The following is a 26140-nucleotide window of genomic DNA, read 5'->3' as shown; positions in this document are numbered from 1 at the left end:
CTTTTGTTTAACTGGAATCAGAAAGACTTTTTTTTACTGTTCTTTTTATGCAAAACTGAATTGAGGACTCATCTCAGAAAGAAGCCCTGAGAAAAGTGTGTGTTTTGGTTTGATGTTATTCATGAATGAAACAGCATCTCAGAGGTTTACGCCCCTCCCTCCCCTCTGTTCGTGTATGAGGGGTGGAAGAGGAGTAGCTAAAATCTGTTTATACAGACACGATCACCTCATCTATTGGGTCGACAATTCATTCTTAAAGAGCTTTTGGTACTTTCGTACAGACATCTGAAGGACTTTTTTTTTTTTTAATCTTATTGCGCCCCCCCCCCCCCCCCTTTCCGCCACAAACAACAACACTTTTTCCCACAACCTGGAACAAACACTCCAAAGTGCCTTATAACGAGAGTTCTAATGTAAATAAACAGACATATGTTAAGATGTGAACATCTAAATGAAAATGAAGTACAGAATGAGAGGAACTGTGTGAGAACCTGTATAAGTCTTCATATTGTTATTTAAATATAAGGGGGTTATCTGCTCAGGTCAATGTGTTTTTTGTTTTTTTTTTGGATTTCTATTAAGGTCCAAAAGACCATTTGCTTCTGCATTATACATGTAGATATCTCTTTGTAAATAATGCGCTTGCTTTTTTTTTGTACAACATTGTTTGAGGATTAACTGCTCTCCAGATTGGTTGTTGCAATTAAAGTCTTATCCAAATGGATGTGAATTTTACTTTAAATTAGTTTATCTTTTTTATCTTTCCAGAAAAAGTTGTTTTATTTGTATTATCTGTCCAGGCCTCTCTACTTATGTGGTAAATGTACAGTTTTTGCATAAGCTCAGATAAAGTTTCTATTCAAATCCCTAATCTGATATTGTGAAGCTTTTCAGTTTTTTTTTTGGAAGTCTCTTCTATGTGTATGACTCACAGACACAGTGCCACTAGATCTCCATTGAGAGATGCACCAAAACTTATGACAGGAAAGTTCTGTGCACACGTTTTGCCCGTGTGAACCAAGGTTGAGTTTGGTTCATACGAACAAAACGTGCTCCCTTGAGCTTCATGGAGAATTATGCTTCCTCATCCTCATTTTTGTATACTGTATTTTATACGGTGGGGGTATAAGTTATTAAAATTCTGTGCTGTTTAGAGATATAATATGAATTTGAAATTTCTTGAATAAAGACCTAAACATCAAATATCACGAGTGCCTTTTTTAAACCAAAAATTTCATGTTACTACATCAACTCATCTCACTGAGGATATTATATTATAAAATTTTTCAGCAAGAACCTTTTGATATGTTATAAAAATGAAACGCGCGAGTACTGATGCACGGACGTTTACTTGACACATTAAATGAACTTGTTTAAATCCAGCAGTTAATGTGTGGTGAAGCTCCGCCGTCCAAAGATCACCTTTATCTCACCACGAGAATCAGGATGTAACCTATACGACAAAGACTGAAGTCAGTTTATTTTATTTCTCCATATCATGCCAACTTTGTCAACCCTATAGCCTTCATGTCGTAAATTGAGAGTGCATGTCGGATACTGCATTTTTTGCAGAGGACTCTTGGCGCCCTAACATTACACTGAGATAAATCATTCCAGGCCCTGCATTACATCCTCTCCAAAACCAACAAATTTGACAGTAAATTATTTTAAATCTAAAATACTCGGCTGGTAATTGCTTACTGGCAGATTTTGACAGACTACGTTAAAAACACATGCGAGTCGGACGTTTATCTGCATGATGCTGCCATTCCACTACTGATGATCACATTTGGCCTTGGCTGTACAGTGGCTAAAACGTGTTTATATCCAAACCGCAGTGCGTCTGCGCGCCAGAAGTAACACGTCGCGGAACAGATGACGTAGGGGTGAAGGAGGCATTGCTTTGCCACGTCGGTCTCTTTGAGGAAAGGACCGCACTGTTGCAATGCACTCAGATAACTTTTAAACTTTATGTTCTACTTCGTCGAGAAATTACTAGCATTGCTCCAGTAAGTGTTCTAGACAGCACGCGACTTTAAATCGAACTACGTCTTAAGAACTCTGGACCATATCCGCTTTTCAAGACGAGAGATAAATGTTCGCTCCAGACTCAGTTTACCAGTCAGCCCGAGATTGACTGATGTCTCCGAGTCCAAACCTTCCGTTCCTAATCGATGTTGTGTGAGTATTGTGTTTCACTTTTACAAGATTGCACACGTATAGTTTATCTTCACTTCAGCCCATGCCCTTTACCAAACTACGGAGCTAAAAGTTCCCTTCGTAAACTAACTGCTGCAGTTAGCTTTTAAGCTAGCAACGTTAGCCACCTTCGTCACTACAATTTTCTCTTCCTGCGTCTAGTTGCTTTTACTGAAACATACCTCAAAACAAGTCGTTTTTAAACGTAAAACCGTAAATGCACTTTGCGCAGTTAATTAAATTGAAATAGCTGTAGGTTGGCCACCCGTCTGTGACTTAAAAGATTGCGATGATGGAGTAAGACTGGGCATGCATCAACTTTTACCTGTTGAAATAACATTCATTGATTTAAACTGGAGCGTGTGAAAATATACGTGTGTGATGGGTGAGCTACCTTACAAAGGACAACACTGTATTTTCTTTGATAATGGTATATTGACGTCAGATCTTTGTCTTAAGGGGTCGATGTTTCTCCATATGCTTATAGCAGACTGTCTATTTAGTTGAATCCATACGAGACGTTAAACAAAATTGCGCGTGGTTTCGCTAAGTTCCGCATTTACACAACAGTTTCACTTTTTGGACTGTAAAGGGTTCTCAGTTGGCGGCGACAACAACGACAAAACCGTTTCCTACTGTCCTGACCAAATGGTACGAATTGCACGTTGATACAGACTGTGATACAGTTTGTTTGCCTTGGTACTAGTTAAAATACTCTTCATTGAAATGAATGACTCGAGCTTTAATCTGCAGAAATCATATCTTATGACACAGCAAAAGGCTAAACTGTGGTTCTTTTACTGTTTGAGGTGAAAGCGTATCCAGGACGCCAATGGGGTAGGTAAAGAGGTTTTACAGAAAACTTTCCCCAGGCACTTGCTCTGTCTTTGCTTTTATGTAGGATGGGTGACAAGGAATTAAGAGTTCTCTGTCTACGGATTGCTTAGAAGGGGCGTTGACAGTGTTTCAAGTGTGTGTGTGTGTCTGTGTGTTTGAGAGAAAATTGGAAAGAGAACGCTTGGGCGTCCTTTTCTGACACTGGGTTTGTAAATGTGGGATTTACCGACTTATCTTCTGCCCTCCATTGGAGTTGTACCCTATGGCTGTGGATCTTTTGGCTCTTGTGAAACTTGTACTTACCTTGACTTAACATCCTATGACATGATAAGACAATTGTGTCATCAAGCACATGGTAGCATCCACTTCTGCCTCAGCACTGTTGACTTACTGTACACAAGATCTCTGCTGAAGCTCCTCCCATGTTAAACCAGTCAACTGAGAACGGTACCCGTGCCCACACTGGTTTCAGTTTCGACCATCTGAACATACTGATTGGCTATTCCAGACCATAAGCAGGCTGTTCAGCAAACATTTCCTTTGAGATTTATTATAATTATCATTGTTCCACTGAAGTGATCCAGGTTCAACTCCTCCTCCTCTCCTCAAACATACCTTTTATATTTTCTTAAATGTGTGTTATGTGACGCAGGTCTTGTGAATAAGTCTGATCAGAGGTCCCTCAGGTTCATGGGATCGTTTGATGTATGTTGTTTGGAGTGTATAATGAGGGGTGTTTTTTTTGTTTCACTCTTTTTCCAGTGGCCAGGCTGCACAGGGCTGGGCTGTGAGGACGTCACAGGGAGCTGCAGGGGTCGTGGTGGTCGCCGTGGTAGCCGGACATGCCCGGGGGCCGCAGGGGTCCAAGTAGACAGCAGCTGAGCCGCTCGGCTCTGCCCTCCCTGCAGACGCTGGTGGGCGGCGGCCTCAGCAACGGCACAGGCCTCCGCAGTAGGTGAGTTTCACCCAATCACAGTCACGGCTCCTTACCTGGCCTGTGATTGATGGGAAGGACAGATATCTTCACCGAGTTGTTTCTGGTCAGAGGTGAATAGTGAGAGTTAATGCGCCTTGATAGGGTTGAAAGAATGTGCCATGTGTTTTGAAAGAAGGGTGTGCTGTGCGAATTGTAGCTCATGCGTTACTTCCACTGTTATTTGCATATCTACACTAGTTGGCAGATGCAGATTTTTTTTGTTTTTTCTCTTCTTTTCTGTATTTTTTTTTTTCTTCGCAAATCTTTTAATGAATAAACAGCAAAGCCTATAGTCAAAACAGGTTCATGATACCAGTGAACTGTCCTAGTACCGCTCCTGTTGCTGAGTGTTTTGAATACAATGCTTTCACTATCTTATTCCTAGATCAGCATTTCCCCCCAATAACTAAGCTAATGCAATATCGAAGCTCATTTATTTAAACTGGTTTACTCACAGCAGATGGTCACCCTCTATTCACACAAGCACATGTGCCCATGCTCAATCCTACTTGTGTTTATGAGGATATTACTAAAGTAGGCCACTAAGCCTGATTCATTCACGCATGCCCATATACAACTCTTCAAGTTTTGAATTATAACTGTTTTACGCAATAGTAGTTAACTTTGGTGCCACTGATGCCAGTCAGTTCCCCCTTTGCAAAGAAGATTGTCACTACATGATGATTTTTGAGAGAAATGATTTGTTATTGATAGAGTACTGTCCTTTATTGTATTAATGACACTCTTGAGGATATGCATTCAGACTTTTTTTTTTTTAAATATATTCATACTGCCCTGTTTACCGTAGTGTCATGTTTGACAAAGGGTGCAGCGAAGTATACGCCTACAAGCTTTTGCAGCGAGTTCAGGGTTTGTTTGCTTTGAGTGAAATATTTCCCTAAGGGAATAAGAGTGCAAGCCCAGATGGGTGAAGAGAGAGAGAGAGAGAGAGAGAGAGAGAGAGACACACACACACACACACACAGACAGACAGAGACAGAGAGAAGGAAAAAAAACTTTTCCACTGTTCTCCACTCGCTGGAGCACGTTTAACTGTGTGACATACCTGAACACAGGGAAGTCACGTGCTATTGTGGTCAGGCCTTGATGTGATTTGGCATAATATAGAATGTTTACACATCCACAGTTAGGAATGTTCACAGTCACTGAAGTTCAGTAATCAGTCATAGATATTTAACAGCTCTAGAATTCAGTGACATGATACCATTAAGCGACACCAAGCAGTATATTCGTAGTGCTTGGTGTCACACTCCCTCTGCATCAAAATGGTTATTTTACAGGGTGTGGTGATCAAGGGTTTCTTTTTAATTACAAAGAGATATCTGACCACAAAGTCACTGCCGCGTCAATTTACATGTCAAAGGCATTTTTTTTTAATGTAATTTCATCAGTAAACTCCAGTGTACACTTATCTGCTAACTGAACCAGGAGCAATAAAATTCCTTCATTGTCTGCAGGTGGAAAGGCGTGTTTTCGTTGTTTTTCCGTCTCCTTCAAGAAAAAAGTGGTGAACGCTCTTTCTCACCGCCTGCTGCAACATTTAATACACTTCATTGCTCTGACAGATGACGTTCTACAGCTGTAGATTTGGGAGAGCCTGAAAATGCTAAGCTCTCATTCAGCCATTTCAGCCCGGCTGTTTCGCATCACATAACCCTCCTTATGTCAGTTTATGGCTCGGATCGAGACGTACCTTATCTCTCATCTCGCAAATCCTGGAGAGGGCCCAAAAAAGCTGACCCCGAAGCCGAGGGTGAAGGACACAGTCAAAGTCCACGCGAACCGCGTCTGTGGTCGTTTCCTTCTACCTCACAGAAGCAGTGATTCTCTCTTTCATCTCCCTCCCCAACAGGAGCAGTAACTCTGTGGGTCTCTCGGCTCCGCCCCTCACAGCCCTCATCACGCCAGAGCCTGTCCGTCACTCTCGAATCCCCGACCTCCCATTGGACAGCAGTCTGCTTTTCGAGTTCCTCCTCTTCCTTTACCTGCTGGTGGCATTGTTTGTGCAGTACATCAACATATACAGGACTGTATGGTGGTACCCTTATAGCCACCCTGCTGCCTCTACCTCTCTGGTATATAATCGCAAAACACACAGACATGCACAGATGTTACAAATCCACAGAGCCTTATTCCTTTTGCCTGTTATGCTTCACTTCTTTGGTTGATTGATTTACTTGCTACCACAAGCTGTCGTTTCAGAATTGTCCGAACATTTTAAAGTCAGTGTACACTCACACTCTACACATTTAGTGTTCCACCATGTAAACTACACACACACACACACACACACACACTCTGATCATTTGTTTCCCCTTTTTTTTTTTATGAAGAACTTCCATCTGATGGACTACCACCTGGCCATTTTTATCACCGTGATGTTGGCCAGGAGACTTGTGTGGACCATCATTTCAGAGGTACCAGCTTTCCAGCACCCTGTCTCATTTTGATCACTAATCTTCCTCAGTATCAGTTTGTGAAAGTTTCGCTTCCTTCATTTTTACGGTAGTTTTCTGCAGACCTGCTTTGTAATGGTATCCGATGGCCCTTCATTCTTCCTTTTCCCTTCTGTATCAGGGAGATTCTGTAAAATGACACGCTTCCTCCCTCACAAAAGCCTACTGACTTTACTAAATCTTCCATGATGATTCCATTATTCTGACTGTGGTTTTCAGAAGGAAGTAAGAGCAGAGTAAATGTAGAGCATTGCTGCATCACGCAGCTTTTATGAAAACCAAAGCCGACTTTCATGAAACCTCATAAAATTTAGGTACTTTCCTGTGACCTATAAGAACCTTGCTTCAGTGTAATCTTGCAACTAGATTAAGTCTTCGGTTGTTCATCTTTACTCCGTGTTTGTACGTGCTCTAAAAATATTTGGCGGTTAGATGGCCTTTATGTCTCCTTTGTTTATTTTTCTGTTCATATCTCGAGTTCCTTACATTGATGTAAACAAACCTCTAAGTGTTGAGTGACAGTAGTTGCATCACTAATCCCCACAATATACAAGAGTGTCACAACTTTACTTGCTCCAACCCACAGTGTCACAAAAACCAAAACTAGAATGTGATGCGGAGATGATGTAAATCATTGTGAATGTGATGTCAGTGAAACTGACCTGTCGCAATGCCACTGTCACAGGCGTCTCAGGCAAGCCCCTCCTCTCTAGTGCACTACGTGGTTCTGATAGCGGCCCGGCTCAGCCTGCTAACCCTGTGCGGCTGGGTTCTGTGCTGGACACTCGTCAACCTTTTCAAGAACCACTCGGTGCTCAACCTGCTCTTCCTGGGCTACCCGTGAGTCACCTCGCCTTTGTCTCTGTTGCTCCCGTTTTTGTTTGTTTGTTTGTTTGCTTGCTTTTTAATCTAAGTGAAGGGGTACACTACTCCCTGAATTAGGATTTAAACTGTTTTTTTTTTGTCATTCTTTTAACCGTAGTGTGTTTTTTTTTACAGGGAGCATATCTTAAATCTGTATTTAGAAATGACGCTCCTTTTCATAGAAGTATAACTATAATATAGTTTGGTTTATACTCACGCATGGCTGCTTGCAATGCATGAGCAATGGTGTCATTTGGCTGTAACCATGTGAATACAGAAAAAACATGTAACAAGACAGGGTTAAGTCGCTTATTTTGATTAAACATTAAAGGTCATGTGAGTGAAAAGTAGTAATCCATTATACAGTATGCTTAAATGTGTGTTTAAAAGCCTCGGTTTTGAGTCCTGTCTGTAGGAGAATTCAGACGTGGTCTGTCTTGCTGTTTCTTTCAGGTTTGGAGTGTATGTGCCACTGTGCTGCTTCCATCAGGAGGGTCGCTCCCAGCCAGCCCCTACCGAGTGCGGATACTCGGAGCAGGAGTCGTCCGACGGACCGCTTCTTCGGCCCAAAGACTTCCTGACGCTTCTGCGGGAAAACCTGCGCGAACAGTTTTCCAGTCCCGCCCATGTCCCCGCCCACACCTGCCCCCCGTCGCCCGAACTCATCCGTAGCGAGGTAGAGGAGCTCAAGAGCGACTTCAACCGGCGTATTAAGGAGGTGCTCTTCAACTCCCTCTTCAGCGCCTACTATGTGGCCTTTCTCCCTCTCTGTTTTGTTAAGGTTGGTATCCTACCCAGTTTGGCCGATTTGTGTTGCAGGAGGGGGGACTTTTTACACTGGTTTTTACACTGGTGTCTCAGTGCAGCATTGGCCCATCTGAGATGTGTCATTTTTCATGTTGGACTGTCAGTTTTGTTGCAGTGTCAAGTGGCGGAAACACTGAATCACACTGAGTTCTGTTGTATTTATGTATGCTACATATATAAGCTACATATTTAGCTACATATATATACATGCTGCATATATGACATGGAATCACACTGAGTTCTGTTGTATTTCTGTGTGCTACTCATATAAGCTACATATTTAGTTGCATATATAACACAGAATCGCTCTTAGTTCTGTTGTGTATACGTATGCTACATATATAAGCCTGATATAAGCCTATATATGTTTGTGTGTGTGTGTATGTGCGTCTTTTCCCAGAGTACACAGTACTACGACATGCGCTGGTCGTGTGAGCACCTGATCATGGTGTGGATCAATGCCTTTGTCATGCTGATGAGTCAGCTGCTGCCGCCCAGCTACTGCGACCTGCTGCACCGCTCCGCCTCACACCTGGGCCGCTGGCAGAGGCTGGAGCACGGCTCCTACAGCAACGCTCCTCAACACATGTGAGTGCTTCACCGCCATCAAATCCCCATCCCCCCCCCCCCCCCCACACACCCTCAACACCTCCCATAGCTTCAACATGCCATATAGTAGCGCTACTCACTGGTTCAGTTAAAAGTTAATAAAAAACTCAGATTTTGTGAATGTCAGCATTTGTGGAAGTTATGGGAGATCTTTGGAGGTGACGGGTAATGCACTGATTTTTACACTACAAGTCTGCACGCTACAGCTGTACGACAGAGACGCACGTTCAGATAATAAACTCAGCAGAGATCGATGTGGAGAATCTCCTCACCTGGGCCCCCCCCCCTCCCCTCCCCTCCCCTCCCCAAAAAGAAAAAAATGGCTTATCAGATATGAAGGAGAGAGTGTCCACAAAAAAGGGGTCTGTTGGTCGCAGAAACATGATTCTTTGTTATCTGTGATTTGACATCTGCTGGTTTTTGCAGCAAGTGACAGTCTAATAATAGAAATGTTCTCTTCTGACCTTTGCTTTTAGGTGGTCAGAGAGTACTATCTGGCCTCAGGGCGTGTTGGTGCGACACAGCCGCTGTTTATACAAAGCCGTGGGGCCTTACAATGTGGCGTTGCCTTCTGATGTGTCTCACGCCAGGTTTTATGTGAGTATCCTTCCCATGTGCCTCCAGTCCTCTCAGCGGTCCAGAGTCACTGACGCGTTCGGTAGTATTAACAGAGCCAGTGTTTGGTCCAAAACACACACCTCAATCAAATCACTGGCACCGGCATTCAGTACTGTGCAAAATACATGTCCTGGTAGTTATTGTGTAATGTGCATATCCCAAACTTTTTTTTTTTTTTTATTTTGCTTTTATTTCATTGTGACGGAATATCTCTGTACATGAACTTTTCATGATTGCGTTGATGTTCTTATTGAGTTCATGAGTTTAGTTTTATGTGTTTTATTTCTCTCTCTCTCTCCTTATGTTACAGTTCCTGTTTCATAAACCCTTGCGGATCCTGAACCTCCTGATAGGGATAGAGTTGAGCGTGGTCCTGTATCAGCTTTACTCACTGCTACGCTCAGAGCGTTGGAACCATACCCTGTCTCTGGGCCTCATCCTCTTCTGCAACTATTACGTGCTATTCAAACTGCTGAGGGACCGTATCGTCCTAGGCAAGGCCTACTCTTACCCCCTCAGCAGCAACAGCCTGGGCCTGAAGTCTCAGTGAAGCCCCGGCAAAGGGTGGTAGGGCTTGGCCTTCAAACTACCATCCCTCCCCCTACCCCTGCTTGCCTGGGGACCTAGAGATTGGTGCAGGAGCCAGGGATGAAATGACTGTGAACTCACACTGTTTTGTTTTTTTTTTTTTGATACGGTTCTATTTTTCATGCGATGTTTATATCTATTTAAGAAAATATTTTTATTTTGTATACTGTTACAAAAAAAAAAAACATGGGCGAGGGATGGGGGGGGACCAGTGACGTTTGCATTTATGACATGATGCTGTGTGTGCCCCTCTTCCTCCTCCTCCTTTGCGAGCAGCGGGAGGTTAAGTGTCGTTGCCTTGGTAACCTGTGTCTCATGCAACACTCTGTCTTCTGCCAAAGATGCCCTTAAGACAAGAAGCCAGTAGACAGAGTCTTTGGCTTAGTTGACCAATCAGATAGCCTGTCCTGTCCATGGCCTGTATAGTGAATGCTGTATCCACTTGTCCATTTATTGCAGCCCTTTTTATGAGTTATTATTCATTCATAGCTTGGCATTCTGGCCTTCAATGAGTCTCAGCCTTTCTAGAACAGTCTTTGGGTATCATCCACTTTCAGGTCAATACACTGCAGCCATCTTTTGAAAGAATGAAGCATAAGCGAGTCATTTGTCTTTGTTCATCTTAACCTGGTGCCAAAACCCAGTGGACTTCCTTGGTCGTCTTGTTCGCATTCACAGTGGGCGTGGCCACATGGGTGTTGGGCAGGGCCCATGGACTGTCAGCTTGCAGTATTTTTTTTTTGACACGACACAGCATTGAAAATGATATTATGAATAAATGAAAACAGCTGAACTGCATTCTGTGTTTTGACACAGTGTGTGTGTGTGTGTGTGTGTGTTACTGCAAAAATTCTCAAGCTGCACTCCAAACTGTTGCTCAGGACAAGTATTAGCTGCCATCACGGTGCATCCAGAGCTAGTTTCCTTGATGAGTCAACACTGGAGTCGTCAAGAAAGCTAGCTCTGGATGAGGACAATGAAGGAAAAAAAAAGTTATGACAACTGTATCACAAGTCTTGTAATAGGACTTTAAATAATGAAGTTCAATTCATGAAAGATAAAGAGAAAAAAGGTTCATTGTTTATACAAAAAAGAGCCCAAACTAATGCCGGATGCAAATAAATTCAACGTTTTATTCTGTATCAAAGATCCTTAAACAAAGCTTTGGTATAAGGGAAACTACTTCATGCCACTTAATGTGTTTACATTGGTTTCGATAAACACATATTTAGGGAACCGAAAGTGCCCAACCAACTCTCTCTGCAAGTCGCTATAAAGCACCAACAAAGTTAAATAAAACAGTGCAGGGTGGTCCTCAAATGTTTTCTCGGGCCACAGGGGGGAGCAAAGCGACAAGAAACACTCCATGTCAGCACCACTCCCATACACACATGCCAAAATTGCTTTAGAATATTGTTTCTTTTACTATTATTGTTTTTCTGGGATCTCTTCTCACTACAAGTAGCATAAAAGCACCTTTGGTCATTGAACAGTTGTTCATTATTACATAAAAAGTTAAGAAAAATCTTGTGCCCACGGAAATACATCAGTGCCAGCTCTCGTACATGTCCACAGGTATAGATAGCTCGCGGTCATTAAAGTGAGTTATTCATGGTAGGATTGTATGGGTTAAGAGCTACACTAAGCAGGGTAAAAGCCACGGTCTACCCAGGGCACTGGGACTCGCCCTCAGTGGTTTGTTATGTACGCTGAGAAAAAAACACAGAACAGTCTCTTGTGTCTGCCAGATTACTATGTGCCTGAATGTACAAGTCATTTTCTGTTACAAGAGCAAAACAGTAGAATTTACCCATTGGGGGCCCATGGAATCCTATAGGCTGAGTTGACTGATAGACATTTCTTTGATAGCCGAGTACAACGGAGCAAAACTTGTTTCAGCGTGCTAAAGCATAGTGCGGATGTTTAACTATGAATATAGCAGGACAAATATCTACATTATGTTTGTGACATTGCATTTGTGCAAACGTTAATAGAATATATATGAGTGCATGATTGCAGGAATTCTGAAAGTGTTTCGGGGCACCCAGTGTTTGAGTGAAATAAGCATGAATGTAATCTAACCATAGATCCTAATTCATATCAAATGTCCATTGTGACCTTTGTTTTTACTTTATCTCTAGCCAAGATGCATAAGCACAAGATGCATTCCTGCATAAATTTGCATGGCTGGATAGCATTCTCCCATATTGCACCTCTTAGCAAATTAGCATTGAAATCAGTGCCATATTATCTTCATAGTGGTTAAATTTTCCTCCCCTGTTATTGTATAATTAACCGATTATTACTAACAACCCACATACAGTGCCTTTTTTTTTACTATTTAATGGATGTAAATTGAAAATTCATTGCCTCATGTATGACAACCAAGAACGACCATCTATATTCAAAAAATGCCTTATCCTTCCCTACAGTCCACATAATTGCCTTTGATCCAGTAGCAGATCTGGGCGTATTTGAGAGGAGTGACACGTACTGCCACGTTAAACTCCTGAGGGATACCGTTTCGGTCCACCCACTGGTGCCCAGAGAAGACGCCGATCACTTTGCGTTCCCAGCGTCGACGCCGGCGGTCCCACATGCGGACGTAGACCCCTGAGCCGCTGGCACCTGGTTGAGCATCACAGTGCTGGTAGAGCAGGTCATACGTCTCGTCGTTGGCTTTACAGAAACGGTAGACCAACTGGCCTGGGCGGTCATTGTCGAAGCCTGAGAACTGGACGCGGCGGCCCGGCAACTTGGTGGATGAAGGGCTGACCCCTAGCTTCATGTGCTTCCGCTTGTGGGGCTTCTTCAGCTCCAGCAAGGCGTAGTCGTAATCCATGCCGATGTCGTTAGTTGTGCCCTTGATCCAACCTTTAGGGACGTGGGTACGCTTCACTCGGATCCACTGGAACTTCATCTTGTCAGCTGGGACGCCTTTAGTACTATTGGTGGTGGTTGGTGCATCTCGTTGCTGTGGCTTCAAGAAGCCTACTCTCAGCCTCTGGGAGCCCTTAACATAATTCTTGCCGTCGTGTACGCAGTGGGCAGCCGTCAGCACGTGTTTGTCGCCCACCAAAGTTCCGGAACAGCCGGTGGAGAGCTTTACTGCTGTTGAAAAGGGGTAGTTCAGCAAAAAGTCTCGTCCCACGATGCTGAAGCGGCCATCGTGGCCGAAGATCTGTCGTTTGGCTCTGGAGCGACCGGTGGGCTGTGAAACGGAAGTATGGAGGCTTGCCGGGTTAAAGCCGTAGATCCCAACCGAGGTCTCGGTGAGCCGGCCGTCGGAATAGAGTGTCTCGTAGGACAGGAAACTTCGTAGGTCCCAGTAGCTGGGCACAGGAGCTTGCTTGTGGCACTCGGGGCCACAATTAGACAGCACCTCTAGCTGGGCTGGGGACAGAAAATGGGGGGGTGGGCGATCCTCCGTCTGCTGAGGCAGGACCACCGGCACACGTTGCATAGGCCATAGAGGCTTCTGGGGTGAGCTGGGTGTGGCGGAGAGCAGGAGGAATAGGAGGTGGAGGAGAAGTAGAGGGTGTGACTGTGCCATGAGTGATGAACACCTGGAACAAGCAAAAGAGTGTGAACCATGATGGGTTTTAAAGATTGAACTGAAAGGCTGTTGACATAGAGATAATTCGCTCAGTAAGGCTAGGTTTACTACAGATCAGAGAACGCACACCTTCACATTTCCTGAACATGCGTCAGGTTGATATTAACTGATATTTACTAAACTTTCTTTGCACTTCTTGGCCAGTGAATCCATGTCCTGTCCTCATTAGCATAACATTAGCATGACAACTAATGCACGACTCGAACCAGTAATCAAAACTACTACCAGCTGACTCTGAGATTTATGCATGAACCCTAATCCCAACACCACTCCATTAATTATCATATATGACTACTGATGATTTACTATAAACCTGAGAGTACTGTTGCACTGCTGAGAGATCATGCACGGTGTATGATGAGTGTATGATCAGCTGCTATCTAACTATCAACAAACCCTAACTTTGATAATTTAGAGATACCAATGGTGGTAAAGAAATACCAGACATTTCCTGAAGGGATGGGGCTGCTTTTGAGGCTGAGAAACGTCTTTAGACAGAGCCTAGTGGTATTTTTAGTCACCCGTCTGGGAGTACTCAGGGGACTAAAATGAGTCCTTTGGAATTTTGATCTCTGGAGGAATTTGGACAGTTATACATTTCAACTTCATACAAGCAACAGCAGCAGCAAAAAAATAAATAATTCCATGCCAAAAGCCAAAGGTCGGGGGTCAAGTGCTATACGTGGTTGTTCAGTGCTCCATGAGCCATTCCCTGGGGACGTTTTAGAGGCTGGAGAGGCCCTGCTGACGTTGGCTACATTGGGGGCTTAAAACTAGGACGTCATGTTATTAAATTTAGAGCAATGGATGCTCCTCGCCACAGAGAATTTTTTTTTTTTTTGCGTATGGCCTCGGAAACTATGAATGTATTATTGACAATGAGTCGTTTTTGTAGACTTATTTTAGACGTACTGAGTGTGTTAAAAATATTAATACTGTGAGGGCACATAAAGAAATTACATGCGATGGAACACGGAGATTCAAAATTCCACAAGATGTATTACAAAAGCTTGATACTAGGAGAGTCGCCTATCTGTGGCCTGTTTGTGTTGAATAGTTCAATATTTGCATCACAAAAGCACTGACAAAGTTGCAAAAACTGTAGCTTACGCCTGTATTAAAGTTGTTTGTACGCTCCGGCAATTTTTACTCTCAAAGTGGTATTGGAGTCCTGAGGATTAATCACCTATAAAGAGAACAATTTTCTTTGTCATACACGACTCTGAGTCTCAGCAGAAGACACAATTTTAAAGTAATTGGATTATTTTCGTGATGTCCCTGAATTAACCAGTTATTTTAAAAACCTTGACGTTCTGCGTAAAAGCCACTTGGTCGTATGCGATCACCTACGCACAGACAAGACATTTGTTAATTGAAAGGTTTTGAGGACCATTACCTTGCGTGTCAGTGAGTCCTTCGCTTTCTTTCCTGGTCCTTTGCGACTGATATTTGTTCTAGTTCATTCAAATCTAAATATTAAAAGTTTCCTTAAGTTAGCAAAGAGCCTCGGCTGGCCTTAAGATAGTCAGGTAATGAGGCGGTTCACTACACGACCCGTTTTTGCGGGCAGGTGTCACTACCCCAGTAACTTAAGTCTGTTATTGCCTGGGCATTAGAAGGAGCAACTCCTGTAAGGAGAGAGCATTCCGTTAAAAAATATCCACAAGTAGAGTAATGGAACGGATAAAACGCCTTAGAAGTTTTGCGCTCTCCCTCCTTTTTTCGGAATCATTTCATAGAATTTTCCCACAAAGCACTCCTTGGCGTCCGAAGACAGTTTATCCTCACTACATGTTTTCCAATGGAAGTGACACTGTCCACAGGACGGACCAGCGCTATCGAGCGTTCTAAAGAGGAGTGCTGTTACCCGACACGTGACTGGGAATCTATTCCTTTCTCTCGAATATCATGCATATGAGCAAGCCAAGCACTCACGCGCGCTGTGGAAAAGAGTGTCAAACGGATGTATGCGATCAGACTTTTATACCCATGTCGATGTAAAAAGCAGCAAGTACCGATCGGAGAGTTAGAACTTTGTATATTCTGGACAAATTATTACCACACTGATAACATAAAAACATTCAAAGCTTATTATAAAACATTTATATGAACACAGAATTGTAATTTTTGCGGGCTGGTTGGCATTGTTACAATCATGTTGCTAAATTAAGTTATTCGATATAGTTATATTTCATTGGCTGGTGAGTTTTTGGATCCAAGGGTACTTGTGATCACCCCTTTTGGTGTAGGGCCTACGTATACAGCTCCTCAATCTTTTAATAAAGTAAGAGCACAAGGATCGTCTCTGAATGTTAAGAGAATGCAAATTCTTTCAAGTTTTCAGTGTGTTAGTATCTGCATGCACAGCACACAGTTCTGGGTTTCCTTGCAGCAGCTCCTTGCTTGGTGCACAAAAATAAATCATTAACATAAATGACATGAGTACAATAAAGGCGCAATAAGAGTGTGTTGTTCCAGTAAGATGAATTGGAATGTACAGCACTATTCAAAATGGTACATTTAGAATCTAAATATAAAATTACTATGCATAAAAAAAAAAACACTACCCTTGGCCCATTTGGAGAGCATACAAAAAAAAAAAAAAAAACAAGAGAATGCAAATTTAGCAAAGGGACAGAGAGGTAGTCAACGTTTTCAGTTGAGCCAGACAAACAAGGAAGAGAGAACAAAAAGGAAGAGGAGAGGGAAGCGCCAAAGATTCTTGTGCGTGGATCATGACTTTAACCCCAGTCTAGTGGTGGGTGGAACCATGAGGAGATGAAAAGCCTGTCTGTCTGAGGCTGTCGGTCTGGTTGCTATGGCTGCGCTGAAGACTGCAAGATTCCATTGCCGCCCACCTATGCCCAGAAACCCCATCATCTGGCCACGTTCTCTCAATCTGTCTGATATTGTGTCCCTATATTAATAAGAGAGATCACTGTTTTTGCTTCACCATCTCCAGATAAAGACCGACATCATATTAGAGTCTTGAAAGTTACAAGCTATGGATAATTAATAATGAATTATACAGTGTAGACTCCAGTATACCAGCGGTAATGTGTCTCTAGCTGTATCATAGTTAAATTGTGCTTTTAACAGCTGGTTGTCTCTTAATGTAATATCTTAAAGATCTTTCTTCGAAAGCAAAAATTATTCTGCTAATTTTTTTTTAGCATTTTTGGTATTTTTTTTAACATGACAAATATTATTGGTGTTAACTCACTAGATTACTAGATTATATTTTCAGGCTTGTAATGTATCCTGAAATCTGGTTACATTTGCGTGGGACAAAACTTTCAGTTTTTTTGAGTTTTTTAAATTGTAATATTGATGGCAGTTGATGAATGACATGAAGTTGAAAGCCACTAACATGGCAGTTTCGTCTTTGCATTCTTTGCACTGTGAGAAACATGCCTATGGAATGAGTCAAGTATCAGTTAAAATCTCAAATACCTCTGAACTAAAACCTAAGCTAAACCTAGAGTAAACTTAAGCTTCCTTAAAACCATTTGCTAGAAGGATTGTGCAAGAAAGAAAAACTACTGTGAATTTGGAAACTTTTTCACATGACTGCCATAAACACGCTCTGTGCAGTCAAGCAAGGTATCTATGCCAGGACAAAAACCACATTATTCTCTGTAAGGGTGTGACATCTCTTTACATATTGATCATCAGCTTCCTCTCTGCTTAACAGATGTGCATGAAGAGAAACCAGCCCTCCAAGGTGTGTGTGTGCATGTGGGGGTGGGGGTGGGGGTGGGGGGTTCCCTTGAGGACAGAGGGGACCAAAATTCCCCTTTCCTGTTTTTCCCATGATTCATGAATGAGTCAGAGAGAGAGAGAGAGCGACCCTGGCGTTTGTGGCATTTTATAAGTTCACTCATCAACAGTATATATTCAGGCTGGCTTCAAGAATGTCTACATTTATGTCTCTTGTGGTTCTGTTTGCTGGACAGAAAAATGACAGTTATTAGGAGTCAAGGTCATTGTCCAGGTGGTTGTGTTTAGCAAAAGTGGAAGGGGCATTTCTTATTGAAGTGAGTTCTCCAACTCCCAGTTAATTTAAATTTGAAAATGGGTCAGACATATCTGCCAACAGAACCTCACGCCATCCCGGGCTGGGCCATTAAGTTTTGAGAGGGACAACACCTCTTGAGGACATGTTTTCTTGAGAGCGAATGAGGCATGGATGTGATTAATTGAGGTAGACACTGCTCCCCTAGGGCTAGTCAAAGGATTTTGGTTGCTTGTGCAGAGTTTTTGGATGGCAACCAAATTTTTTTTTTTTTTTCAATCCTACTTCATCTGTCTTCTTGTGACCATCTGCTGGGTGGCTTGCAGTGTTGAGTGCTTTGTAATGAAAAACATGATTGATAGGTGCTGTGAGTAAGAAAACTGATGTGAAATGACCAGTGTTTTGACATAGGTGGAGACTCACACTTCTGCAAGTGCTGCCCCGAGAGAGCAATTTGTGTACATGTTTGTCAGATCACATGTGCTGAATTTTAGCTGTATTTTGGGTTTGTATGAGAAAAGACATCTGACGGAGATAATGTGAGAGGTTCCCTTTTAATGTGTTAGTCTGAGAGATCCTGTTTGTTTGGACCTTTTATGAAAGAGACTGTTTGTTTTGAAGTCATGTTTGGTGTTGCCAAGAAGAGATATTCTCCAAAGTGTTGGCCCCGTTTTTTCCCTTAGATCTTGCACACTTGAAACCATACAGCCAGTCTCTCTCTCTCTCTCTCTCTCTCTCTCTCTCTCTCTCTCTCTCTCTCTCTCTCTCTCACTCTCTCTCTCACACACACACACACATACACATAGACACACACACAGTGACAGAAATCTTTGTCTTTTGCCTTTGTAGTTCAGTCCATGACAAAACAGCTGTTTTGCTCAGAACCATAAGGAACCGCAGAGCCAGAAAAAAGGCCGTGAAGTTATTTGGGATGTGACCAAAACATTCAGTAATATTTCTGTGCCAGATTAATATCCACAATCTGTGCTAAACAGTAGGCAGGATAAGAAACAGACTCTTCCCACCATCTGAGAGTTGTTTCTGGGGAATCAGATGTTGTGAGAGACCAGAGAGCGGACCCTCTGACAGTGACTTGTGTGACATGAACCCTGTCTATTCTGTTTTGACTAAGTAATGCCATATTCCCTGCAGTATAATATAATACACCCCCACACACACACACACATAGACACATAATTAGCATGCACTAATGTATACATAGGACTTGTGTGTCCGTGCATTTCTAGGGAATCTAGTTTCATTATCTCTCATAACATATGTCTATGTTTTAGCTTGGTTGTTTATAGTAAGCTTTGGAATGAACTCACAGTTATGGTGTGCGTAATTAGCAATTTGGCTTCATACCTCATGTTTTTCAGTATCTGCTGAAATATGATTGTGGAAAAAAAGAACCCCAGTATACCCACTCTTTTTTTTTTTTTTTTTTCTTCCTCGTGGTCATGGACACAATAATGGAAGGGATTATGCATGAAATCAAATTGAAACATAATTTGGTTAAAAAAAAAAAAAAAAAAAAAAAACATGAACAGAGTGCTGGTCCACTCATCTCTCTGGTATCTGACCTTCAGGATCTGGACATCCTAAGCCGCGCATTTTATAAACAACATTTATCCAGAGTGGCTTGGCTATGCTGCCCAGGACTTTGGCTGTGTACACAGCTGACGCACTCAGAGTGGATAGAAAAGCACAATAACAATCTCCCAGTAAACCACTCCATAACAGTCACCTTCCGGGACTTGCTTTTTCTGTCAATAAATATTCGGTCTTATCTCTCCCAACGTGTTGGTCCCCACGATATTGTTGAAATCTGTCGGCTGGATGCCTGGCACGTTCAGTATGACTCAGTTTTGATGGTTGGCGCTAATGTGTGCTGACTTCAACTGCTAGAATAAATCTATATGTCAAAGGATCTAAAAGTTAGCGAGTTATTGTATATTTTAGATAACTGGATGCGTTGTTTTACCGAGGACCTCGCCATTGTTCTCAGCTGTATCACTCAACCAGAGTTCAGAAGTCACCTTGAATCACACCTTTATTCAATATGTACCTTTCATATCTTCACATTTTTGATAATCAAAACCTGACATGGTAGAAATATATCAAAGTGATTACAGTTATATTATTACTATTCTGTTGACAGGACATGTGGTGATTTGAGAAGGACTTAGGTTTGAGAGCTGCACTGATAGGTAGGTTGTTTGATTAACTGTAAATCCATTCCGGACATGGTTGTTTTGGTGGTCTGGCTCCATTACTTATTGGAACTAACTCTACACTGCCTTCTACTTTAAAAGGGACGTCCAGGGGAAATTAGAATTCATTCAGTGGTGTTGTTGCTGTTGTTACTATTAATATTATTACTGTTATTATTATATTTATTACTAGTATCACTAGTAGTAGTAGCAGAGTAATAGTAGTACTCATAACTGTATTAGCTACAACGGCATCAGACGTATTATTATACAGATGTCATTGTTGGAGTTTACAAACGGGTATCACTAATTATGTATGTATGCATTTATATGTGTGTGCATACTTTTGCTTACGGTAGATCAAGTATATGAAATCCCAGTCGGTTTTGAAATAAGTCTCCCTCAGTTTTCATGATCGCCTCAACATTCCCATGTCAGAAATGACACAGAAAGACACACGTCACCTGCTGCCACAGCAGGACAACCAATATCAATAAACAATAGGCCTACTGATCTAACAATATCTAACAACAACAGTGGCAGAGAGACGATGTTTGAAAAAGAAAAGAACATCAGATCCTGTATAGAGGGAAAAGAACATCTTTTGTAGAAAGAAGGTTCACAATGTTCACAGTGTTAATGTCTGAGACACATGAGGATAAGAGCGTGAGTCTCTCACACACACACTGAAGAGAAAAACACAGGGGTTTAAATCAAGTCACAATGTCATGATGCCTCATCTGTACCTCTGCCCAGACTGCACAGAGAACAACTTGAGCAAGACACTGTAGCATGTGCACATTTGAACAAATTAGGGACGTTTCCTTGGACACAGTTTAACAACAGATTACAAAAGCCAAGTTGGTGCATGTGTTCTGAGACCTGATACAGACTTGCTGTACGGTGTAATCACTGTAGCTTAGTCATGCTTCATTACTGCTCCATCACTGATCTCTGTTGCCCTTAGTTTCAGGTAACCTATTGTTTTTGGTTACAAACGCGCCGGGGTTCCTTTCCTGGTCGTGTAGGTAATTGTAGTTCATGTCATGTGCTTTCATGGCTACTATAACATAGTTTCGTGGTAGCTATTGTTGCGAATTGCTCTGGTTTCATGTTTTTACTGCATTTGACCTTTTTTAATGTGTTCCAGTTTAGCCTAGGTGATTTTTTCACTTACTGACACACTTTCTTTCCAGAGGAAAAAAAAAGAGACAGGATGCACACTTGGATTAATTGTTCCTTTGTAGGTGTATTTATGGGAATTTATCACATCATCTGTTGCTGATTCCATAATATTTATATATCCAATAGTGGTCCAAAGTGAGTTATTCTGCCATAAGGGGAAACCTGCTCTCCAGGTCACGTTTCTATAGGTCTCTACTGTGGCGTGTGAATTGAAGGCTGTGTTTCATTGTTTCACAAACTCTGCCTAGGTCATGTACCTTGTGTTCTCTGCAGTGATACTGCAAACAGATTTGTGTGTGTGCGTGCGTGTGTGTGTGTGTGTGTGTGTGTGTGTGTGTGTGTGCGTGTGTGTGCATGCGTGCATGTGTGTGTGTGTGTAGTATCCAGCTCTTGAGCAGGATGTCTGTTCACACAGGTTCATTAGGATGACATGGCTTTTAAAGGAATGATGGGATAGAAGGGTGCTGAGTGATGACCCCACCTGCATGCAGTCAAGGTCTTTGGTCATGACACAAGACAGCTGCAAATGCCCCAGCGACTTTGCCATCTGCAAGAGAAGTCAATTATTGCATCGTGTGTTTATTTTACTGGTCATTACAACATAATGATAGATGAGTTACATTTTGCCCCAAGACTAAATCTGCACAAATAGTCCAGTGCCAGACAAGAGATTAAGAGCAAAAGAGAATAAATGACATAAATTGTGCCCTGCGGCCAAGTACCCAGTGCCGTGTGTCGGTAGACCTTCATGCGTTGGTAGACCTTCATGCGTTGGTAGACCTTCATGCGTTGGTAGACCTTCATGCATCGGTAGACCTTCATGTGTCAGTAGACCTTCATGTGTCGGTAGACCTTCATGTGTCGGTAGACCTTCATGCGTTGGTAGACCTTCATGTGTTGGTAGACCTTCATGTGTCGGTAGACCTTCATGCATCAGTAGACCTTCATGTGTCGGTAGACCTTCATGTGTCGGTAGACCTTCATGAGTCGATAGACCTTCATGACCTTCAGCTCTGTTGAGTTTGTTTTTGAAGAGGCTAGCACTTTTTGATCTCTGCACTAACACACCTTAATTCCACTCATGGAGGACTCAGTGATTAATAGACAAGTTAAATCAAGCAGAATAAATGTGGGCTCAACCAAGAAAAGCCTGCGAGGTTGGTCCTGAGGACTGGGGTTGAGAAACACTGGTGTTCAAGTGGTTAGCGGTTTCTCATCGTCCTTGTAATGCAATTCCTTATTTTACCCTCAATCTTTACTGTACTGCGCACTTATGAACTAAGTTTAATAATATTTTATTTGTGTCATCAACCATTAAGAAATAGCAGCTAAATCACTGTGGGCGCAAAGTTACGCCTAGAGCACATAATTCAAATATTATAGAGATTATAAAATGATCATGACTCAGAAAGAGCTTTAAAATAACAGGCCCACGGGGAGTGTTGTGAAAAAGAAAAGATGAATATGCTTTAATTGTTCCGTGACAGAAAAAAAAAACAGTTCCTTGCAGCTGCAAGAGAAACAACGAAACATCCACTTGTTCTAATTCTTGAATGATTGAGTTGGCAATTCACAAACAGTGGCAGTACCATCTTAACATGTCACCTGGAAACTCTCTGTATTATTGTCGCTAGATTCTTCCTGTGCTCTCTTTACAGTATCTAGAACTGGCATCACGTACGGCACGGTTTTCATCAATTCTCTCCAATTGACTCGTTTTCAATATCTTACAAGATATTTTTAATTATTTTGTATTTGTATTAGTATTACATCATAACAGCATCATCTAAGTCTGTAAAGGTCCTCTGTAGCTTTCCACATCATTGTGAGTTTACCAAGGGTGGTGATGATACTTATTTTTTTTATTATAAGATATTTTCTTACATGTGACCAAAAGGAAAAAGTCAAAAACCAGATATATCAGTAACTCAGCTGTTCTGAGTCAGTCCGTATGGACACCTGTTCCCATATTACTCATATGATATGAGAACTTTTTTCAGACGGAATAACATTACGGGTCAGCTCCCAGCCTTGCCACAAACAGCATGGACAGGAGATTCTACAATCTGTAGTCTACCCCCAGTTTGTGTTGGACTGGAGACTTCTCTTTTGCTTTAAGCCAAGAGGTTTCGGTTGTCAGAGGGGGTGTGGGACAGGAGGTTAGCCCAGGGATGAATGAGTCAGGGTTGGAGTGATGATGAGAACTTTATCCCCAGGATTTCCTGAGAGAATCCAGAAGGAACATGGCCATTAATTTCTGTGGGCTGTTTTTTTTTTTTGTTATGGCAGTTAAAGGCTCAGATTGTTGTGAACATTGGACTTCAGTCATTGTCTGTGAGATTAGGGGGAGAGGAATGAAGACGTATTGTGGGTCTGGAGTTGGGAATTGATGAGTGAGTTTTGGACCCACCTGCCATCTGCCTCTTTATAATTAATTTATCAAAAAGAGAGCAAACAACAAGACCAAACAAGGAATAATAAACATTTAAACACACACACACACTCACACAGACACACACAGACACACACACACACACACACACACACACACACACACACACAGAGAGAGACACACAGACACACACACACAGAAACAAGATGGAATTCTCCCTCCTTTGGCCTTATGAATTTACAGGCTCCGGTGATGTGGGTGGTAGTAAAAGCATCGGCGTCAGTAGGAAGCCTCATCAAAACCACAGAGAGCTGGACAGAGTCTCACATTCAGCTTTCTAAAACTTCTGTCAGTCAGCAATGATCACACTGTTTCATCAGCCTCCATGTTCTCTCCTCATCCCCCCCCCCCCCCCCCCCCCCCCCACCACCACACACACACAGACAGACATGCACACACACAATGACTGTGTTCTGCCAAACATTCAAATTCAGTATTGGTCATGCTTTCTGTATTTTCCCTCTTAAACTGTGCCCAAAGACATGTGGAATAGCTAATCAGTAACATTGCTACCACAAATGAAGATTTTCTCGCGCTATTTATTTAGCTAGCTTTGGGTTTCTAATGATATGTCTCATCTACAGTAGCATAGTCAGCCAAACCATACAGATTTCACCATATACATATTTCACCATATCCTCACACCATCATCTCCCTCCTACTCACATTCTACCCGTCAGCGTTCAGCGTTGCTGGACTACTGATCACCAATTCAGACCATCTGTTATTCAATCATTAGTTTCACCTGTTTTCTGTTTGTTATCTCATCAGCCTGTGTATATTTTCACCCCTTGTGTTTCTCAGTTTAGTTTGTGGAGTCTACTCATTCTCAGAGTGTCTAAGCCACTCTTCATGTTCGATTCCTCACTGCTACTTTCATAGCCTTCACGTTTGTGGTAAGATTTGCCTTTGTTTTTGTGTCCACCTTTGTTCTTAAGCGTAGGCAATAAAATGACCATATACTGCTCATACATCCTGTTACTTGGAGCCTCAGTGACAGGTATGCCCTGGTCATAAGGCCGGCCTACACGAAGTCTTAGAGCAATTCTACACAGATGCCATGGCCCAAAGTTACCATGGTAACCTCTAATCAACAGGAATCACCATTAACTGGAGGTTAATGAGACCTTTGGAGTTTCTTATGGGAAAGACTCTTTGTTGTGCTGCGTCACGTCCTCCCCCGGTTGCCCCGGGGTTTTCCATCTATTTTCACACTTGGAATAATGTTATTCCCACACTGCTTCCACATCAGAACAGCATTTTATATAGTTATTATTTTTCCGCTACACGAGACGGTAGGGTTACTGTTTTTTCCTTTCATTGTGTTTGCTTCGTAGGGTGGAACGCCGTGATGTCATAAACGTGTGTTTTCATTTCCACAAACGTACACATAGGGGGTACACACAGATACACAGTTACACACTCACACACACACACACACACACATTCATATCCTGTGCTTCATGAATGTTCATCATGGTCAATACAACCGTTAAATTCAGACTGACAGTGCTGTGTGTCTGTGCGTGTGTGTGCCTGCGTGTGTCTGTGTGTGTGTGTGTCTGCATGTGTTGTGTTGTGTGTGTGTGTGTGTGTGTGTGTGTGTGTGTGTGTGTGTGAATGTGGTGTGTATGTGCTAGACTAAGCGTTAAACTGAAAATGTATTGAAGACAAATGTGCTATATTTACTTTGTATGAGTCCATTACCATCTGCCAACATAAGCAATGTAGATCATGGGTGTAAGCTTAAAGCTTATCTGCCAAATTTGATATAATTTCCTCAATGTCACTTGAGTATTCATTGGCATCAGATACATTTTATGACATAATGACTAGCTCAGAGTTGGCTTCTGAATTATCCACTATCCTACTGTCAATCTCTCCATTATACCAGTCACCAACACTCTTAGTGATGATTATATTATCAGTAATACTTTGAGCCCAGTAATGACTTCATAAGCATATGTATTTATGTTTAATGTATGGGGAATTATTTGAACTACCATTGCACAGAGGTGGTGTAGGATAGCCTGTACTAGATCCCATTGTATATGTCTCATTGACATCACATTAGACTCTGACTCAGGCCTCTTTTGTATCGGGTCATATCCTGCACTACCTGTAGGCACCGCTGCATGTGCTGTAGCTGAACTGTGATAGTAACGCAGTGATGATGATAAATGAGGTGTATTATCAGTGTGGGGCAGACAGTATTAGGAACCAGGAGGGGATTGGGAAAGAGGAATTTGGAAGGGAGAACTGTGGAAGCCATCTGCTTTGTCTGCCCGACTACGTCTGTTTCCTTTACTGCAGATGACCGTTCCTCTGTGCCCTCGGTTGAACGGGTGCCCATATCGAGAGTTTACTGTATATCCTAAAGGCAGGGGCCATGTGCTTCACAGTGCATAACAGTTCATCTGCTACACAGAGCAGGGTTTTGTTATAGTGGTCCTGAGATCAGTATAAAAGAACAGGTCTTTGTGGATCTGATTTGGTCCTTTTCACATCTCTCTGCGGTCTCATTTGGTGACCATGGTTACCATTGGCATATTTACCAGTGAGGTTTAATGCTGTCGTTTTTTGAATTATGAATTTGTGTATAACAATCCTAATTCTTTTCTGACCTCTCGCATCTGTGATCAGTAACCAGAGGGATGGCCAAAGGAACGAGATAGCATTGTAGT

At 42.3% G+C, this 26140-nt stretch overlaps 2 protein-coding genes across 2 annotated transcripts; one reads left to right on the top strand and one right to left on the bottom strand.

Annotated features, from left to right (window-relative positions):
• Positions 1-1918: 1918 nt before the first annotated feature.
• Positions 1919-10149, top strand: tmem39a (transmembrane protein 39A). The gene is made up of 9 exons (XM_030779906.1): positions 1919-2181; positions 3799-3991; positions 5886-6108; positions 6367-6450; positions 7175-7329; positions 7807-8134; positions 8561-8748; positions 9246-9366; positions 9698-10149. Exons 2-9 carry the CDS (start codon positions 3879-3881, stop codon positions 9935-9937), a joined length of 1452 nt encoding a protein of 483 aa, XP_030635766.1. The 5' UTR covers positions 1919-2181; positions 3799-3878; the 3' UTR covers positions 9938-10149.
• Positions 10150-11132: 983 nt separating this feature from the next.
• LOC115816831 (serine protease 23-like) lies at positions 11133-15362 on the bottom strand. Its single transcript, XM_030779975.1, has 2 exons — positions 14988-15362; positions 11133-13541 (listed from the first exon to the last, which is right to left on the bottom strand). Exon 2 carries the CDS (start codon positions 13526-13528, stop codon positions 12392-12394), a length of 1137 nt encoding a protein of 378 aa, XP_030635835.1. The 5' UTR covers positions 13529-13541; positions 14988-15362; the 3' UTR covers positions 11133-12391.
• Positions 15363-26140: the final 10778 nt, after the last annotated feature.

This window comes from Chanos chanos, chromosome 7, assembly GCF_902362185.1.
Source record: "Chanos chanos chromosome 7, fChaCha1.1, whole genome shotgun sequence".
NCBI classification, from domain to species: Eukaryota; Metazoa; Chordata; class Actinopteri; order Gonorynchiformes; family Chanidae; genus Chanos; species Chanos chanos.
The sequence above is the reverse complement of the archived record's forward strand: the minus strand, read 5'-3'. Positions and strand labels throughout refer to the sequence as shown.

Excerpts from the sequence above, each read along its gene's own strand:
- tmem39a (XM_030779906.1), top strand. The coding sequence starts at position 3,879 with ATGCCCGGGGGCCGCAGGGGTCCAAGTAGACAGCAGCTGAGCCGCTCG. Across the intron at positions 6,451-7,174 it reads TGTGGACCATCATTTCAGAG|GCGTCTCAGGCAAGCCCCTC; the intron begins GTACCAGCTTTC and ends CCACTGTCACAG. Across the intron at positions 9,367-9,697 it reads TGTCTCACGCCAGGTTTTAT|TTCCTGTTTCATAAACCCTT; the intron begins GTGAGTATCCTT and ends CTTATGTTACAG.
- LOC115816831 (XM_030779975.1), bottom strand. The coding sequence starts at position 13,528 with ATGGCACAGTCACACCCTCTACTTCTCCTCCACCTCCTATTCCTCCTG.